Source organism: Pezoporus flaviventris, unplaced genomic scaffold (assembly GCF_033815535.1).
Source record: "Pezoporus flaviventris isolate CSIRO_AGI_PZ_B2104156 unplaced genomic scaffold, CSIRO_AGI_Pfla_v1 ptg000023l, whole genome shotgun sequence".
In the NCBI taxonomy this organism is placed as follows: Eukaryota; Metazoa; Chordata; class Aves; order Psittaciformes; family Psittacidae; genus Pezoporus; species Pezoporus flaviventris.
This window is the reverse complement of record NW_026892571.1, coordinates 9,189,541-9,209,638: the sequence shown is the minus strand read 5'-3', so window position 1 is coordinate 9,209,638 and position 20,098 is coordinate 9,189,541. Positions and strand designations below refer to the sequence as shown.

The 20,098-nt window shown below is 52.3% G+C and overlaps 1 protein-coding gene across 3 annotated transcripts in view; it reads right to left on the bottom strand.

Moving 5' to 3' along the window:
- Positions 1-12,738: 12,738 nt before the first annotated feature.
- Positions 12,739-20,098, bottom strand: part of CSNK1A1 (casein kinase 1 alpha 1) — a 35,744-nt gene continuing 28,384 nt past the window's right edge. For all 3 annotated transcript variants that reach the window (XM_061456630.1, XM_061456628.1, XM_061456631.1), the window contains one exon: positions 12,739-15,430. In XM_061456630.1, coding sequence (XP_061312614.1) covers positions 15,423-15,430 — 8 coding nt within the window. In that variant the 3' untranslated portion in view covers positions 12,739-15,422. The remainder of the gene's footprint in view (positions 15,431-20,098) is intronic.

Here is a 20,098-nt window from a genome sequence, read left to right as displayed (position 1 = left end):
TGGTGCTGGGCACCAGTGGGAGGGATTGCAGAGGAATGCGGGAGCCTTGTGTGTCAGGGGCACAGCAGGGATGTGGCAGCAGCATCCCCCATCAGCCAGCAGTGAGGAAGTGTGGGGCTGGCCCAGAGCCCAGGTCGCCGTGCCCTCGGGGTCCAGTTTTCCCAGGAATCCCTTGGGTGCTACGTTGGGGATTCCTGGAAATACTGTTCTTGGGGCCACGGCTCGGCGGCTGCAGAGGGCCCATCCCATGGGGAGCCACAGCCTGCAGAAGAGACATCCACCAAGGTATGGGGCCACCTGGGGAGCTGCAAGCGGGAGGGAGGCATGGCTACCCCAGCCATGGGGAGGTGGGCAATGCAGCACAGGCAGCCCCAGCTGCCCCACACCGGAGAATGATGGATGTCTCTGTGGACATCCTCACTGCAAGAGGATGGAGCTGGTGTGCAGATGGCCGGTGCACATTGCTTCCACCCTGCAATTCCCTGCCCTGAGGTCAATAAAGGTCCCAGCTCCCGACTGACTCTGTCCTGACTGTTCCTTTGGGGCTGGGAGCAGAGTGGGAGCCCATGGTCTGATGCCAGCACACTCTGCAGCAGAAAGGAGAGCCAGGAGCCACCCGTGGAGCAACCCGGGGGCTGCTCTCTCCTCCTGCACTGTCCTCCCTTCCGTGTCCCACAGCTCCCAGCCCCGCCGTGCTCCTGCCACTGGCACCGATGCACTGCCCCTGCTGCGGGCTGGGCCGGGAGCTGGGATCTCTCCCTGCAGACTCCGGGCTCCCAGCTCCACCCCTCGTGAATCACATCCCTGCCCGCACCGGAGCCCCAGCGTGCGGGGCTGACCCGACCCCAGCCCGGGAGCTGCGAGATCGGGGGACGGGTGCAGAGAGACACTACCGGCCTGCTCCTGCCTGCACACGGGTGGAGACAGGAGATGACAGCGGCAGCAGGCAGCAGGTGCAGGCAGCAGGAGCAGGCCGGAACAGGAACAGGCAAGAGCAGGCAGCAGGAGCAGGCAGCGTGCTCGGGAGGTGCGGACTGCAGGTGGCGGTGCTGCGTAGGTCTGAGCAGGCAGCCCGCGCTGCCCGCCCTGCCTGTCCTGCCCAGTCCTGCCCCCCCCGAGCGCTGCCGGACCCGGAGGGGGAGCACCCAGTCACCGGGGGACACCCGCTGTCGCCTCCTTTGCCACGCACCGCTGCGCCGTGTCCCCGCTCCAGTTCATGCCCTGCCTCCTTGGATGCCAGCGATACAAACCTGCCCGGGTGGGTGCCACAGGGACAGGCACCCCGCTTGCCCCCGCTCTGGTTGCCGTTCACAGCTGATCAATGGATGACCCCCCCCCAAGCTCTAAGAACAAGTGCAGGGTGAGGGGCAGCACAGGGTACAGGGCTGGCAGCGCTGGTCCCTATCTCCCAGCCGGAATAGACGAGTGTTCCTAATCCCCCAGCTACTCCCACCCCTAAATGCAGCTAGACAGACACCCACAGCAAGGACAGGCCCCTGGGGACAGCCAGGCAATGCCAGCACAGCCACCATGCTGCTGCCATGGCACATCCCGCACACCACACAGCCCTGTTCCTACCCAGACCATTCCCTGCTCATGCCCCAGTGCCCCAGGGCTAACTGAAACACCCCAGAGCTAACCAGAAATGCCCCAGGGTAACCAGAATGCTTTGGAACTAACTGAAATGCCCCAGGGGTAACTGACATGTCCCAGGGCCAACTGCCTCCCCACCCATACTGCTGACTCAGCGGGGTGCAGCCAGCAGCACACCAGGCTAGGACTCGCTGCTGACGCAGGGCCCCATCACCCCATTGCCTGCACTCCCGGTGCCTGGCACCACGCTCCCATGCGTGCCCCGTCCCCTCCCCATGGCCTTCAAAGGAGAGATGGGCAAACCCATGTGTGCCTGTCTGGGGACATGGAAGGCGCACTGGGCTCTTGCCATTTGGTTCCCAAAGCTCCTGGAGGGGTTTGGGGTGTCTGCGATGGGACAGGGACAGATCCTTCCCAGAGGGACCACCCCAAACCCAGCTGGAATGGACAAAGATGGGGAAAGCCCTTCCCATCCCGCATAAGCAGAAATCACAAAACCTCTCTGGAAATGCCAAGGCAAGCCTCAAACCCAGCCTCCCCCCGCGACAGCGCTGCTGGGTTGCCGTGGCTGCAACTGCTCTGTCTCAACCCTTTCCAAGCAGTTTGTTCTGATGCCGGTTGTTAGGGGGTTACACGGCATGCCGGTGCAGGATAGAAAGTCATGTCTGCCTCACACACACCCAAATTAAAACAACACGGCACTCGGCTCAGGAAATGCCAACTCGGAGAGCTCTGATCGTTTCCTTCTTTCTCTTTCCCCCTTTTCTCAGCTAGGAAATCTATCAGGGATGACCCTGTCCCTGAGATATTTAGGTTTGGACAATATTGGCGATTTCTGGCCCAAAAAATGCCCTTTAATTGAGGAATTCCTGACCTGCCCCAGCATGTGGGAGGCACCACTGTTCTCCTTGTCCCCACCTCTCACTACCAGCTCCCAACCAGGACCTACCTGGGCAGCAGCACCAGCACCAGCAGGGGATTGGCAGAGACCCTGCACTAGGCAAATGTCCGCCTTGGGACTCACTGGGTGCATCCCCCAGCCCCATTCATACGGGTTACCAGCAGCTCTGGGCATAAAGCCTGGAGCACTGAGCCATCTACTTGATAGGGAAACTGAGGCACACATTTCCTGCCTGTCCCTTGCCACAAGGACAACACAGCCAGGGCTTTGCTACTCACCCCAGGTCACAGAATCCCAGCCTGATTTGTGTTGAAGGGAACTTAAAGCTCATCCAGTTCCAACCCCTGCCATGGGCAGGGGCACCTTCCACTAGAGCAGCTTGCTCCAAGCCCTGTCCAACGTGGCCTTGAGCACTGCCAGGGATGGGGCAGCCACAGCTTCTCTGGGCACCCTGTGCCAGAGCTTCCTAAGATACCAACCATCTCAGTCTGCACTGTTCTAGTTTACAGCCATTCCCCCTTGTCCCGTTGCTACACGCTCCCATAAAAGTCCCTCTCCAGACTTCTTGTTGGCCCCATTAGGCATTGGAAGACTGGCCAGGAGAGGAAGGCCAGGCCACATGGGATGGGGGCAAAGCCTCATTGCTCCGTGAGGCTCATCCAGGACCCATGGCAGTGCTGGGGTGAGCAGAGCTGGCACGGGGCAGTGCTGGGGCCATGCCACTCTGTGCCTAGGACAAAGGGGTGCCATGGTGCCCCGGCAGCAGCCACAGGCGCAGCACACTCCCTGCCTCAGTGTCCTCACTGTGCGACGGCGCTGGCACGGCTCAGCACAGCCCAGTGCTGCCATGGCCCAGGCCGGAGCCGTGCCGCTGGGTGCCGGGCCAGGGCTGCCATGCGGGAAGGGCGTTGTCCTGAGTCAGCCGCAGCCCCGCTGGCACAGCCCCGCGCCCCGCATGCAGGAGGGAGCTGGCAGCAGCCGTGCTGAGCAGACATGATCATTCTTTCCTTGCTCCCAGCAGGACAAGCACCACCACCACCCCCCCCCCCCCGATCCCTGCTCTCTGGAAAGCACCCAGCAGTGGAGGCTGAGCACCACACTCCCTTTTTTGGGCAGTTTCCCCCATCCCAGGGTCCGGCAGTTATTGTCTGTGCAGAAACTCAGCAGCCATAAATCCTCCTCTGCCTGCAGGGGCTGCCTGCCTGCGCTCTCTGCCTCCTCTCCATCTCCTCCCAGAGCCACATGTGGTGCCACAGCCCTCTAAAGCTGATACTGGGGGTCTCTTAGAGCCATCCCTGCCCTAGCACGGGGACACTTGTCCCCATGGGTGCCCAGGGTGGAGGTGGTAGGAGGGTTCTGTGCGTGTCCCACCAGGCCACCAAACTGTGGCAGGGCAGGGGCTTGTCACCATCACTCATAGAGACCATCGAGATGATGAGCCCTGATGAGCTGTGGTGGCAAAACGAAACAGATTCACTGACCCACCATGGGAACCACAGACAAGTATATACTTACCAGGCAGCAGCAATCGGCTTAAAGCTAATCCCTGTGTCCTGCTCTGGCCTCGGGCAGGGCCCCACGAAGTGGGTGATGCCACCACTGCCAGGGCCTGGAGAGAAACAGGGTGGGTTTAACAGGGGTTGGTGGGTGCTGGTGTGGCAGCCCTGGGACAGCCACTGGTACCCACAGCCCTGTGCCCAGCTCCCACCAGCACACACAGCCAGGCATCCCCCTGCCCTTCCCTGAGCTCCACAACCTGGCATGGCGCGAACAGACCCTAGTGCCAGCCATGAGTGCCCAGCACACTCAGCACCATGGCCCTCACAGCACTGCACCACGACGCTTCAGCGCATAGCCCTGAGGAGGTGTGGAGTACCCTGGTTTATTTCCTGGCAAGGGCAGGACATCCCCGCGCTGGGAAAAGCTCCTGGGATTAGGGCTTTGTGCATGTGCAGGGTTTGAAGAGCTCAGCGGGGCTGTGATGAGTCGAGGGCGTGTGAACACGCACACACGCACACAGTGAGAGGCAGATGAGCAGCAGAGCCCATCCGTGTCCCCAGGGGGCCCTGCATGCACCCCTGCTCCTCCCTGCCCGGCACAGCCCTTCCATGGGCTCTTCACGGCACAACCCCCTGCCCCACATCCACCACCTCCTGCCAGCAGTTCCCCAGGGCCACGCTGCTGAGCCCCCCGGGGCTGTACTGGAGGCAGGATGCGGGCAGCACTGTCCCCTCAAACCCTGCGGTCTCACAGCACCGCAGGGTAACCCCAGCTCCGGAGCAGTGCCTGCACACCCGGCCCTGCCCCTGCCAGGGCTCAGCCACGCCGGCTGAGCTGCTCCCGCTGATGCAGCGGGATGGGATTAATGCGTGCGTGGGAAGCCGGAGAAGGAGCAGGAGGGGGCAGGCATGGCCCCATGGGAGCCCAGGCGTGCAGGAGTCACGCAGGGGGACGCCAGAACGGGGATGGCTCCAGCCCGTGCACAGGGCTGGGGATGCGGGTGTCTGTTTCTGTGCCTGCTGAAGGGCTCAGCTCGCCCAGCACCCATGGGTGCCCTGGCTCCCAGCTTGGGCTCGCAGCCACCCGCCCTGCTGAGTCAGCACCGGGTTGTGTTGGTGCCTGAGTCCTGCGATGCTGCCAAGCCCGGCACGCAGGAGCTCAGCGGCCCTGTCCTGACTGAGCAAAGCACAGGCAGGCAGGGTGCTGCCCAAACCCGCATCTCCGTACCCCATGCACCCTCTCACGGTGCGGGCAGCACAAGGGGGGCCGGTGGGACCCAGGCAGCACAGCCCCGCCAGCCCATGGCTCGGAGCCGCCGGTGCCCAGCCCATCCCCGCGGCACCAGGCGCAGCCCGGCGCGCACACCCAGACCGACGGCGCTGCCAAAGCCCCTCCGTCAGCAGGGCCCGGCGCGGCAGCTCCAGACCTGCTCCGCGTGGCTCCGCACCAGGCAGGGCCGGCTCGCCCTGCCCCGCTGCCCCCTGCGGGAGCCAAACGCGCCCAGGGAGCGCCGGGGCAGCGCCAGGACGTTGCCAGCAGGACAGGTTCCCACCGCCGTTCCCTCCTCCCCACGTCCCTCTGGGCATGGGATGAGGGCTGGCTTTGATGCGCCCCGGGAGCAGAGACCGTGCACAGCTCGCTGCACGGGCTCAGTCCCACAGGGCAGGCTGGGACTGCTCTGCTCCCCTCGCCGGGATCGCCCGTGGGATGGTGAGAACCCGCATTGATCCAAGGAGCACCTCAACCTCAGTGCTGTGGGCCGGGCTCTGGCTCTACCTCATCTCCTCCTCTAGGGAAGCAGCCCAAGCACGGGGTCCTGAGGCGCATTAACCCCTACCCCTATGGGCTATGTTCCTGTGCAGGATAAACCAGCTTGGGAGTGCTTTGGCCACCCTAGACCATCCAGGAGCAGGGTAATGCCGTAGCCAGGGTGGTGGGACCCTGAGCTATGGCTTGTCCTGCTGCAGTAAACCCCTGCCTGGGCAGAGAAAGGTCCTATAGCCGTAAGCCAGCTGTAAGCCCAGGTGGACTATGGAGCTTGAACAAGGGGCTGCAGCTGGCTCCTTCCATCTGCATTAATCTGCATGGAAATGAGCAGGGAAACCTAAACACACACATACAGAGGCTGGGAGTACGAGCCTGTGCAGGGCAGGAGCTGCCAGGATGAGCCCTGTGGGCTGCCCCAAACCCCCTTTCAGATGGGCACCAGTGGGCTCTGCACAGCACCATGGCAACATGCCACAAGGGAGGTGAACAAAGCTCAGTCCCCTCTCCCAGCACATGGTCGTTGCTGGGCTCTGCACCCCTCATCACCCAGGCTGGCACCAGCATCCCCGTGCCCAGCAGTAGGAAGGGCAGGAACACGCACAGCACTTGCTCCCCCTGTGCCATGGGGTACGCACAGCCCCGTTCCTCCCTGCCTCCCAACAGCCACAACACAGGCTCTGCTTTTACAATCTTCTCCCTCAAACCAGCAAGGGTTGGGCGTTCACAGACTGTTGAGAAAGAGTCGGCCCCAACCTGCCCTCCCTGGCTCCACGCACCAGCGCCCAGAGTCCTGGAGCTTGAGACTCCAGCCAGAGCCGCAGCAGCCAAGGAGCATTTCATCACTCAGCCTTGCCCCAGGTCACGCAGCTCCTGACGTGGGTCTGTCCAGCCGAGAACTGGGAGAAACAGAGCAACTTTGTACTTGCCCTCAATTAATGAGTGACCTAATTTAGAGGGAAATCTGGGCTAAGTGGGATGAAGAAGCTGGAGCCAGCTGCTTAGGGGTGCCGTGGCACAAACCAGGCTGAGCCTGCGAGCTCCAGATTTGCACAGGGCAGGGGAACCAGTTCAGGGCTTTGAAAGAAAATGCCCTAAGAGTTTTTTATAGCTGAAAACAACCTCATGCTGCACTCTCCCTCCTGAGCCCACCAGCAAGGGGACATCCCTGCGCAGCCAGCCCCAAGGGAGGTGGAGGGACCAGGGCCGGGATGCAGGGGCAGCGGGAGGTTGGGTCTCGGCTCCTCTCCCGGGGCCATGGTGATGCTCTCAGCGGGGAGGTGGGAGCAGCGCAGACATTCCCTGGTGGGTGGAAGAGCCGGAGAACGCGTTCGTCTGGTGAAACGCTGCCGGCAGCGGGAGCGGCGCTTCAGCTCCATGGCAGCTTTGAGGGGTAGGCGTTGGTCCTGCCCAGCCGGCGGGGTGACAGAGGTGCTTATCTAACAGGACCGGCAAGTCCCGCGCGTGTATCTGCTCCTAGAGACGGCACTGCCCAAGCTGGCAGCCTCCCCTCCTGCTCCGGAGCCTGGGAAAGCCGGGACCAGCCCCGCAGGAGCAGACACGGTACCTGGGGCCTCTCTGCAGGGAAGAGGCTGGGTGGCAGCTCACACATTTTAAGCCAAAGCACTTCCCACGCCGTGCTCCGCTTTGCATCAGCAACACCTCCAGACTCCAGCTATCAGGCAAAGCCAGACTAGACGCTAGGGATTTACCACGCTCCTCCTGATGCAACCTGAAGCAACGAGCAGTTTATTCTCACCCCATCTGAGGGAAAAGCAGTGTTATTTCTCAAGCTGGACGGTGGGGTGCCAGGAACGTGGTGGGTGGGTTGGAGAGGGCAGCCAGGCTGAGCTGCGTTATCCAGCACCTACAAACCGGGCTCCTTCAATACTTCATTTTGAACCCATGTGCAAAGCACCACAGACATTGCCTGTGCCCCAGACGGCAGAAGGGCTGATCCCACAGACCCAGAGAGGAGGGAGCTCTGCTCCAGCTCTGCTTGTGCTGCAGGAGCACATGAGTCTCCTTTATGGGCTCTTGCAGTGGAGCTGGTACAGCACCACCCCCCCTGCACTCAAAGTGCTGCAGAAAACCTTTTTCTTGGAGAGAAAGATGTGTGTCAGGTCCCCCAGCAACTGTCCCTCCTGGGACACAGCTCCATGGGCTGGCACAGCCCCGGCAGCCAGGCACAAGGGTGATCTTAAGGCTTCAGCTGCTTTGTGTTCACCTAATTCATCCATGGGGGTTTAGCAGAACCAGGGCTTTTCCCAAAGAGGCTGCTGGCAGCGGCAGGCCCAAGGGCAGCAGGACAAGCCCTGCAGAGGCCGTGCCCAGCACTCCCATCCCCTGGGACGGATCCCAGGCAGGCTGGGAGCAGGCAGAGCTGCTGCAGCACTATCATGGACCATCTCTGCAGATGCTCCCAGGCAGTGAGGACCCATCGGGGCAGAGGGGAGCAGGGTGAGGATGTGCCCGAGCCCTGGGCTGGGCCAGTGCTTTGGAACACGCTGCAGAGCAGACACACAGGTCTGCAGGCCGGCAGCACCCTCAAGCTGCCCACAGTCAGCTCCAGGGCAGCTGGAGAGCTCTCAGGAGCTGATGTGGAGCTGGTTCAGCCTTTAGTTCCCAGGGTGCTGGCAGAGAGGCTGAGATCAGGACTTGAGCCTTGGCTCTCACTTACCAACCACAGTGGGACTAAAAGCAGCTGTGGATCCACACAGGAGGCTTCCCTGCCCTGCTAGAGATAGGACTCGGGCACAAGCACTTCTTCCCTGGAAAGCATTCCCTGAGGTTTGGGATTCCTTCCGATCCCACAAAGCTCCCCTTGCAACACTGATCCCGAGTACCCCACATTCCCACAGCTCAGCCACATTAACAAACACCAGCAGCTGGCAAGCTATTTAGAGCAGCAGGATTGCTCCCAGCATCGATTTCCTTTCCCATTACCTGCCAGAGCACAGCCTGCCAGCATGGCAGCCCCACATGCGTTAGAACCTCGCAGGCTTGCCACCACGCTCCACACAAGCCCTCATGTCATGCCTAGGGAGAACCAGCCTGCAATAGGCTTGTGCCCTCCTTACTCCAGTGTCTTGCATTTATTTAAACATCTTCCTAGAGGTCACAGGGCAGCTGCTGTGAACTGTGTTTGACAGACACCAATGCTGGCCCCAGGAGGCTCAGCACACGGCTGGTCAGCTCCCTCCTTGGAAAAGCCAACTCAGGAAGAGCTGCCCAGCTGAGCCAGTCTGGCCAGTAGAGTGATTGCATCTTCTGCAGCCACTGATGGCATCTGCTCACACAGCTACCACTGACTGCAGCCTTTTGGGACACTGGGGGCAGGAATGGAAGCAGTGGGCCAACAAACCCAGCAGTCTTTCACTAGGAAAAGCTGAGCACAGCAGCGCAGACCCCACAAGCTGTTTGCGTGTCGGGAAGCAAGAAACAAGCCACTTCCAATCAGCATCAAGCTCCCAAGCCCATGCTTTGCCTCTTGGGAAGGCGCTGGCAGCACTCAGCTCACATCCCACTTGTGAGCTCTCCCCAGCAGGTATGGGAAGGGCAAAGGTGCAGTGTGAAAAGCTGTCGATGAGAGGGAGGTCACTGGGTGGTGAATTGTCCTGTGTTAACAGCGGGAGCTCGGCAGGGCCGCGTCACTCAGCGTTAGCGCAGCAGCACCTGCCCACGCTGGGCGTGCAGTGCAAACAGGGTTTATTGCTGCTCCTCAGCAGTGCAGCACCAGCCCAGCTAATAAAAGCCATCAGTTAATACTCCCCGGGCAGCCCAAGGGGAGAATGGCCGCAGACGGGCTCCTCGCCTTCCCTCCCGCAGAAGAAAGGGTCTCGGGAAGGAAGCTGGGCACTTCCAGGATGTGAGTCAGCAGGGAATTCTGGCTATACCTGCTGTTCGAGCAGTGCCATGCAGCAGGAGTTACCCCAGGTCTGAGTGGCGTAATGCAAGTGCCAGCCCCCAGGAACATGAACACACGCTCCACTGTGCAAACGCTCTAGGTGCTGTTTGCAGCACCAGTAACCCCAGCCTGGATGTGCCTGGTGCAAACAGTCCTGGCCCAGCGCCAGCAGCCACCGAGAAGGAAGAATAAGCTGGGCACAAGCTGAGCTGTGCCAGGGAGAGCCTTCAGCACACAAGAACCAATCTATTTGCTGCCCAAGTGATTCTTCTCAGCTCAAAGCACTGAAACCAGTTTCTAGCTTTACTTCTCTGCTCTTGGTCTGCACTGCCTGAATGTACATGCCTGTCCACCAAGGCAGACAAACGCTTCCTTGCTCCTGTCTGCCTGATCTGGGCAAAGCCCTACCTATAGCTGTCACCAGATGAAGATCTGGCAAATCCCATCCACAGAGGCTGGCCAGCTTGGTCCAGCAGCAAGAACCTGCTTTGGAACTCAGCTGCAAGCCCCAAGCTGGTCCTGGGGCCAGCAGCAGTGGTGAAACATCAGCCCTTGTAGTCATGCAGAGATGGGCTCAAGGACCTTTCAATTGCCCACGCTGCCAAGAAGCAGAGTTACCAGTTGGTGTACAAACCCCATGAGCAGCACATGCAGCAGCGAGGGCGAGCCAGACAGACACCAGGGTGAGCAGTGCCAAGACACCAGCCTCTAATCGCGGGGTTCTCAGTTACACACACCCCATGGTCTCACTTGGGAAAGTCCCCTAGCGCTGCTTTGTATGCGCCACAGCAACAAGGGAGGGACTCTGCCTTCTCCCTTCCTCGTACCTTGGTCCGTTTTCTCACTGTGCCCCTGTTGTGGAGGGCCAGGAGGCGGTAGGGAGCACAGTGAGTCATACAGATACCACCACCCCACCCCTGCAGTCATCAGGCACCTGCCCTGTGCCTTTACAGCGCTGTAAAAGGCAAGGCCCAGGTTCAGCATCGCACGCAGGGGCCCTGGGTACAGCAAGGGAAGCTCACAAGCCTGTATGACAGCATGGACACTCCTTCAGGCTCTTCTGATGATCTAGAATTGCTTCCTTTCACAAAGGAGTTCAAAGTCCATCACCTGAAAAGCAGCGTAAGGCTGTTAGTCCACGGGTGGTGAGAACAGGGAACCAAGAGCTGGCTCACTGAGACACAGGAGTGCACAGAGCAGCATATTGATGCTATCCTTCAACTCAGAGAGGAAAGGACATAAAGTTCAGACCAGCTGTGTTCACAAATATTATCCACATTATCAACAGGACAAAATGCTCCTGGAGAAAGCAAACAGAGCAGTTAGTGCTGAGTGTGCTCAGGTACTTCTGAAGTAGACCCTGGTACCAAAATGCCAAGCTGTTCTCTGAAGAAGGAGCTACATCACCTTCAGAGCTCTTTTATGGACAAACAGACTTGGAAATCTAATCACTCTGTGAGAATACGCCTTAGCTCCTTCTGACTTCCAGCTACCTGAATGCAGCACTTGCAACAGGCACATCTAAGAACATCTCACACAATGCAGAAAGCCAAGTTAGCATCTTAAAGATTTCACACCTTTAGCCCTGAGCTTTGCACAGCAGCTGAGCACACTGCAGCTCCTTTACAAACACGGTCAGAGCCCTCCCTTAGCACAGCACATTTCCCTATGGTGAAGGACAATACTCCTGGCTCTATTCTGAAAAGCTTTGTTAATGCAGCTGAGCACAGTGCCTGTCCTCATGCCCTAGCACCGCAGTCAATCCCAGCTCTTCGCAGGCAGGCCTGGTACCACCCTCCCCCTTTCCTGTTTAGCCCTGGGATTACATTAAAGAGCCATTTCCACATTAGAACACCCCACAAACGCAGCCCTTCCACTCAGGCCCTATTAGGAGGGTGGGCACTTCCTCTGTGTCATCCCTCGCCTAATGTTTCCAGAGGCATTAGTGCTCAGAGCAGACAGCTCTTCCTCCCAAGCCACTTTTCCTTAGTCCGGAGCCTGCCGTGCTCCTGAACTTGCATTATGACATCAAGCTGACATGGTATCATGATGGTTTCACTGCAATTAAGGAGCAGATGGGGCTGATGGAGCCGGCTAAGCAACAAATCTTCTAAATTGGAAAATGCTGTCAAGAGAAATTAAAGCCTGATGCAAAAAAAGGCAGCTTGGGATCACAAAAGAAATCCAGCTGGGAGGTACTGCAGGGAGGCACAGAGCACAATCTCCTGCTCAGAGCAGCACAGCTCAGGGGCCTTCACCTCTGCTGCAGCCCATGTAGGAAAAGCACAGCACACAAAGCACATGCAAGTCCCTGCAAGTTGTAAGCAACACACCTGAAAGAGCCAACTGAGAGAATAGGCAGAACAACGCCACAGCAGGACACGTAACCCTGAAAAATAACCCCACACAGACAGAATTCAACAGAGGTCAGCAGAAACCGAATTAGAGTAGTGCACACTGGACAGACTTGACACACCTACCAGAAACATCCAGCTTTCAGCCCAACTGCTTTCAACACAGCCAGGGCTTGAATTCATCACTTGGTCCCAGCGTCCATCACCACACAGAACAGGGGCAAGGCAGGGAGAGGAACATTACTAATGTTACCAACAAGTGATACCTACAGCAATCTGTCCCTCTTTCACAGCCTTTTATGGGAGAAAAGGCTTGCACTTGTTTTTAACAAGGAACGTCTTAAATAGGTTAAAACTAATGAACCGGTACACTGCACATAGGAGCACTTCACGCTCCAAATTAAGCAATCGTTTTGCAAGGTGGCCTTAGGACGCCCCTCAAGAGTTGTTATAAGGAGGTTAATAAATTGCTTTGAAACCCTGTACACAGCTTAGTAAAATGATTAAGAACCTGTTGTCACAGCCTAATGTCATTACCTGAATTCTAGCACTTTCCAGGGAGCACCAGGTTGTAGCTCTTGCCCTTTACAGCCTCTGCTATAATGATAATTACTTGTAAAGGGCCTGGAATTACTTGCAGAAGTTTGTGACTTTGCATCAGCACAGCAGATAAGAATAAACCTCCCAACACAAACCCTTTGCAAAGCTGCAACCAGAAGTCAAGATCCACATAGTTTTTAATGCTTTCAGTTTGAAGTCTTTGTTACAAACCAAATTGATTACACAGCAAATGAGTGTTCAGTATCACAGCATCTCTTTAAGGAAGGTTGCCATCTCGTGCACTGCTCACATGCCTGCTGCAGGCTGGCTTTCTGTAAAGCAGCACAACAAGGCTGACAGTTCAAGCTCACACCTCTGTGCAGGAGTAAACTCTATTACACACCATGTCTGAAAGACTAACTGGACTCCTTGTCCCTCCATAGGACAAGGCTTGCAGTTGTAACAACTACAAACAAATGCGTTTTGACACTCCGAGCACGAGCTGTTCTTACTTACAGTGCTTATCAAGGGCAGTTTTGTTTCTAAAGTTTGACAACCCTCCTCAAAGTCATGAGCAAATTTAATGGACAGAGGAAATAATTTCTTCTCCTGAAACCAAATTATTTCCTCCAACTTTCAAATATTTCATGTCAAAGCAAGAAAAGTGGTGCCAAAACAATTCCGAGCAGCCACTCTGAAAACAGCTGTCAAGAAGGCATTTCATTGATGCTTCTTCCCCTTCCACCAATGTATGTTGTCAGAGGCATTGCCTTGACAGTAGAAATCGTATATAAGGACATAACATAGTATTCTAGATACCAGTTCTTAGAAACATACCAGTTTTCATATGAGGCATTGCTTGTAAAGCATCCTTATTCGCATAGGGCAATACTTGGGTCTGGAAGAACATCCTAGCCAGAACGAGCTTCTTCCACCTTCCACGTACCAGAGAGAGACTGCTCTGACTCAGAAGAGGTTTCCAAATGTGCACTGCTATCTCTGAAGCCCAGCAGACTTTTTGCTGCCCTGTACTCCCAGATTATCTATACAAATGTTTATTAGCACACAATGTTCTCCACCTAAAGTTTAACATCTTCTCAGGGCAGATCCTTCTTGTAAGGAGAGTATGCATAGTGACCGCACAGGAACACGGCCTTGATCCAGGTTACCCCTCCATGAGGGCAGAGGGTGCACAGTGTAAGTGTTGTGATCTTCGAGAAATGGTTTTCAAAAGGAAAGACCTTTTCAAACAGTAAAAAGATGAGTTGTGAGCAGGAACTCTGCTACATGCATGGAAACTGTCTAAAAAGCTAACATACAAACAACATTTACACAATAGGCATCTGGCAGCATTTTCAGACATTTTTTTAATTTATTCTGACATGCTATAAAGGAATAAATTACACTGTTAAAGAATTACCAGCAATAAAAGTATTTCTTTCTTTCAGCTGGGCTAGAATAGGAGTGAGAAGGAAGACAGCCTGGGGCAGTAACCAGTGTGAACTCTGCATGGTGCAAGGCTGTCCCCGAGAACAAGAGTAAATCTGGTCATATCCACTTCACAAGAACTTGAAAGAAAATGCCTTGGTTTAAAACCATCCGAATACTCCATCCAAATTTGTTTGCTTAAAACCAGCAATCCCAGGTCAGTCCAGCCGGTGCGGGACACGGCAGCGCTCGGGGGGGGGGGCTGCCCATGCTGGGTCTGCAAAAGATGCCATTTTGGTTTAAAAAGCTCCAATCTTTAGTACAGAGGGCTGGTCTCAACCAACAAGTTATAAAAATGCAAGACTGCCCCTTCCCCCTCAAGGAAAAAATACAAAATTTATTTAAAAACAAAACAAGGAAGAGTTACAACACTAAATCTAAAATGATTTAGAAAGAAATAGGACGTCTTTTGCTTAACAAATGGCCTTGCAACTTGGTTTAAAAACAGGGTAATGCAGATTTCTTCAACTGAATTAACAAGGCAAATTAAAAAACCTCATTTCCTTACAGAAAACAGTTTTTAGTTTTTAATGAACTTGTAAACAAAAAAAGCTCCCGCTTCAAAATAAAAACAAAATCCCAGATCATATAGATGTTTACAGTGATTACATTTATCTAAGCAACTTACATACAGGTTCAGTTGTAAGATGTTAACTAAATTTCGTGACAAATATGCTGTTTTTCCTTTTATACCAAGAACATTATAGAGTTAATGCAGAGTCCTAAAGATTATCTAGTAGTCGCTAAGTTTCTCTTAAGTCTTCACTTTAGATGCTGTTATTTCTAGCACAGGTAAGCAGGCAGAGTCTTTCATACGCTTAAAAACTGGAATCTTTGGTTACTACCATGTCAGCTGGCTTGGTATGTTGCACATAGAAGCCAACAACTTTAAGAATGTTTTAAGTGTACAACTTTCAAAACCCAGGGAGGAATAACCAGAAAAGAGTGCACAATTGTGAGCATTTACAATTATCACAACTGTTGCCGAAGACTGTTCATGCCATTCTTCCAAAACAATGAGATCTCATAAGCAGTGTAGTTCAAAGTAAAAAGGTAACAAAAATTGGCATATGCACAATTTTCTCCACTTGTGTGTCAACCATTAGTTAACTTTTCCACTTGAAAAAAATGCAATAGAAAACTGGACACCATGTTTCACTATCTCAGTAATATTCACAATTACAGCTGCTACAACTCAAAGTGCAGCATCACTGACACTGCCCAGAGCCAGTTTATACTGATAGTAAGTTCTTTACACCAAGTAAATGGTTGCCCACAGCCACTGGCAAGTGTACGTATGAACTAAAATTTCTAGGATTTGGGGAGTGACAAGTCCTGCTCCGATCTGCTCTGCTTTGTCCCATCCTTGCCATGCTCAGAAACCTGCAAGATAAACACAAGGGCAACTTACTGATACGGGATGGAAACAAGAAACAGCCTTCACAGTAGGAGAATTAATCATCAGTTATGGTCATTCAAAGGGGAAAATGCTGCTCTGTCTCAGAACGGCAGGGTTCCTAGTGTCCACTTCCAAAGCTAACCAGCATTTGCCACCACCCTTCAGCTCAAACACACACCTCTCGCTCACACCTGCTACTGCACAGAACAGGCTTATGTACCAGCTGGATGCCACATTCCTCTAACAGGAATTCAGACCAACAGTTTGAAAACAAGATGTGTTATTGCCACTAGGAAGCAGGATGTAATTTCATAGGATTGTTTTCTACTTGTCTGCAGTGTCTCATGTTTATATCCTTGAATGTCAAACTGTCATCTGATTGCAGTGGTGCTTTTCAGAGAAGCAGTACAGCAGTGTCACACAGACACAAGGAAAAGGAACAGGAATAACTTACCTTACAGTAACTAGTGTTAGCTACGAGCTCACATGTACGACGCTCTGGGCAACCAGAACAGAAGTGTGAACTTTTGTCAGTGACTAGGAACCCAATATACCTTCTGTCTTTGGAAGGACAAGTGAAACAGCTCATGTGACAGGGGAGATGGGGTGTCAGGAACAATCCTTTCAACACTCAGTACTCCAAATGACAAATTCAAGACATTGTGGAAAAGGGAGAGTAAAGAAATACACACACACATCCCCAAGAACCAGTTACTGCAAGCTAAGCCAGTCTTCATGTGACTGCTTATGTACTCATTTCTACTATTCAGGTAGTAGCAGCACTGTGCTTTAAAGAGGAAAAAGGAGTCTCAACCAAAGATGACTTTGCCAAGCAAGTTTCCGTTCTGGATGCCCTCCAAAGGCACAGTGTTCTGCTGATGGATGAATTCATCTGAGCAACAGCTCTGAGCTTTTGCAAAAGAAATCTCTTCAGTGAAATACAAAGCTGACCTCAGCTATAGCTTGTGCTGTCATCCAGAGAGAAGCAAGTGCAAACAAGTCTTAAACATAGCCTCACATTCAATCAAAAAATGTATCTGGACAGTACCCAGAAGACAGCTTTAAGTCTTCCAAAATAGGCTACATGTAATTTAGAAGAGATTCAATAGCTTTGTTTGAACTGAGACTTAATGCACTGAAGGACAATTCTCTTTATCCAGCACTAGCAATTAAAAATAAAACTTCTGCACCAGAATTAGGACAGCCATTCCCACTTGGGTGCAAACTCTCACAGAAACCTCAGTGATTCCCTAGTTCCACTGGCATAAAGTTGTCCATAACTCTTACTTGATGCATACAACTGAAAATTACACTGTTTTTCCATTTAGGGTGTTCAGTCATGAACTCTGATTCATCATTTGAAGCACTTTCTCCATCAAAGCAGCCAAAACTAAGTCAACAAAGGAAGAATGTGCTCCCAGTGTGGAAACTCCCTGCTTTAGAAGCCTGGACCTTTCAAATGAAAGCGGGATCCTGAACCTGAGGACAAAGGATTTGCTAACAAATGACTTGCTGCTGTTTGTTAGAATACCTCAAATCCAAGTTATTATAGGCAAGAGAATGTCCGACTATGGAGCACTACAGGGAACTGGATTCAATCCACAAAATCTCTTGCAAGTCCTATTAAGACTACACAGAGATGTTCCTAAACACAGCACAGCCACAGCTGTTCAAGTGAGATGTTGACTCATTCATGTAGCACACAAGACTTTGCCAGTATGAAGAACATGCTGAGGAGTTTATGCCAGCACCTCTCTAACAAAATCTTTGCTATATACAGGACCAGCTTGAGTCTGCACATTGATGACTCCTTGTCCCCCTGGGGGAATACCCAAAACCTCAATCTCTATGCTACAAGAGAGATAATAAGGTTGCTTTATTATTATTACCACAGCTGCAGATCTGATCAGCAAGGGGAAAGTAACTATACTGCTGTACTCCAAAAGCTTCTCCACTTAAGAGGTGTTCAACCTTTTTCTCTAATACCTGCAAACAGTGAGAAGTATTTGGTTGTCAATTGGCTAAATCTCAAGAAATGAACTAATAGTCCATTCTGAGAAATACTGCCACGATCACAAGCTAATGGGGCTGCTGACAGACTTACAGAACTCAACACTGAAGGGAACTAAAAACGTCTTGCAAATGGAACCGATAGACTTTATCCCAGAGACTGACTGCTTGAGTCAGTTTTATGACTGAGGGAAGCTGACTGTAAGCATTGCTACAAATCACACCTGAACTGCTGCACTGTCAAGAGATCAAGAGCTGAACTTCCCTGTGTCAGCAGAACAGCTCACTCTGTTCACATCTCCCAGGTTCAAAACCAGCTGACCTTGCTGTTACAAAAGACACTGCACACAGTTCCAGAGAGGGACAGGAAGGGGAAAAAAAAGGCCACTGACAGGACAGGCTGCCCTGGAACCACACAGAATATTCAGCCTGAACAGCCTACAGAACTCTGTGAGATGGTTTAATATGGATCCGAGACAGGAATGTTGATAAATGAGTACACTGTTCAAGCACTCAAAGTCACAGAAGTCTCTGTACTTGAAAAAAATTAAGATTTCACCACCCTGCCCAGGTGCATGCTTTCAATAGTACTTACACTTTATACAGTATACAGTAAGGATTTAACCAATACATGCACCTGTGAATTGCTATTTCCAGTACTCTTGTTAAACTGGATGTGGTTACCAGAGGGATATAATTTGATACCACGAAGCCTTTTAAGCCACTTCAGCATAGGCTTTGCTACAGCAGCTATGTAAGAATTTAACTGAACTCCGGGAAAAAAAAATGCCATGTATTTCATTAATCTTCAATGCGACAGCAACTTATACTCAGCAACTCATACAGTCTCCTGCCTGAGCTTAGCTGGTTTCAGAAAAGCTTCATTAGCAAGCAATATTCCCCACATAAAGGCACGTAGGATTTTAGAAATCTGGAATCTTTACTTTGATGAAGAGACCAAGCTAACTATTTTAGGACCTGGGAAAGTCTTCAGATGTTGGATAAGCACTACATTAACACTCTGCTGACATTACAGCTTGATCAATCCAAAGGTCACAAGCCTTTTCTTCAACATGGGGAGGAAAGAGGAGGGAGTCATTCCTCCAAAAGGCTGTTACTCCATGCAAGAGTCAATGAAATTCTGCTAGAACAGCAGCACCTTCTCTGTAGCTATAGCTATGGCCTTATTATCCAAGAAGTTGGTAAGGAACGTTTGTCAAGAAACAGAAATGGTCTGTAAGGTTCAACAGCAAGACAGCTTCCCTGTACTCATGCTTGTCAGTCAGCTGCCGCTTTGCACTCTCACACTAAATCATCACTACAAGGTGGAGGCAGATAATCATAATGACCTTTTCTTCACTTAAGGTATAGCAGTTGAAAAGTGAGCCAGGAGAAAAGCACCTTAATCCTCAGGATACCTCACCAGCAAGGCAGTATTTTAAGTGCATACAACCTGCTTTTCAGGGCACTGCCCATTTACAGATCATCACCTCCTGTAAGAGCTTCACTTTGAGCACCAGCTGTTGCAAAGAGTGCACTGTTGCTCAGATGATTTCTTCCTGCTCTAACCACCAGCCTCTCCACACCCTTACACAGGGCTGGGTTCAGCACTGGGGGTTGAACTTCAGTCAGAGCTGCTGCATTTCAGGAAGCCTGGGTGCTTAATCACTGGTTCTGTATGTACTAGGGTTTCGGCTGAGGGAACTGGTTTATGGCCCTCAATGTTGTAACACCAGCTGGCTCCAGCAGAACAGGTTGGACTTTCAATGCCACAAAGAACCTGATATTTTAATGGTATCCTATGGAAATTTTTCTTCAAGAAATCATTTCAGATGGAATCTTAGGAAGACCAGCAGGTATTTTACTGCATCTTTCTGGATGAAGTGGTGTGGTTTTGGATAGCTATTTTGACTAAAGTCACCTGATGTTTGAACACAGCCACAGTACATTAAAACCAATGTTCTGATTTATTGTAAACACTTGTGCATTTCTTGGACTTTCAAGTCTGCCAGGTTAGCTTCATATATTGTTTTATACATATAAAAGTGATAGTTTGCAAGAATGTACTGAAGAGCAGCAAGTACTAGCAATACCCCAGTACATAATTTAAGCCTAGCTTCTCTATTCTTACTTGAAAAACCTCATTAGCTTCAGTTTTATCCACAGCTCATCTTGAGGAATCAGTTTCATTACCAGGCTGCCTGCAATAGTCACTAGCTGTAGCAGTTTCATTCTAGCAACTTACAAGACATAACACTGGCAGATTTACATCACAAAAAAAAAACCAGCACTTCTAGAAAGAATATGTAAAAAAAATAAAAATCAAGTAATTCATATGTGCCTTTTCAGAACTCAGTTTTCAATTCTTACACAATTACACCTTGAACATCTCACAATATTTCCCTTTGAAACCATAACCTGGAAACATTAAAAATAGTCAAGAAACCTGAAGCCCACCCAAGAGCATCCAGACACTTCAGAAAATTGTGACTTGGCAGTCCCCATCAGCTCAGGGTTACTCCTTGGTTTAGGCAAGGCATTTTGAGCTCACTGGTCCTCTCCTTTAACTCTGGACCAAATGTCTCAATGTAAACCCACTCGAGGAAGCCAGATCATTCACAATTTTCTGTTTCCAATGTTTG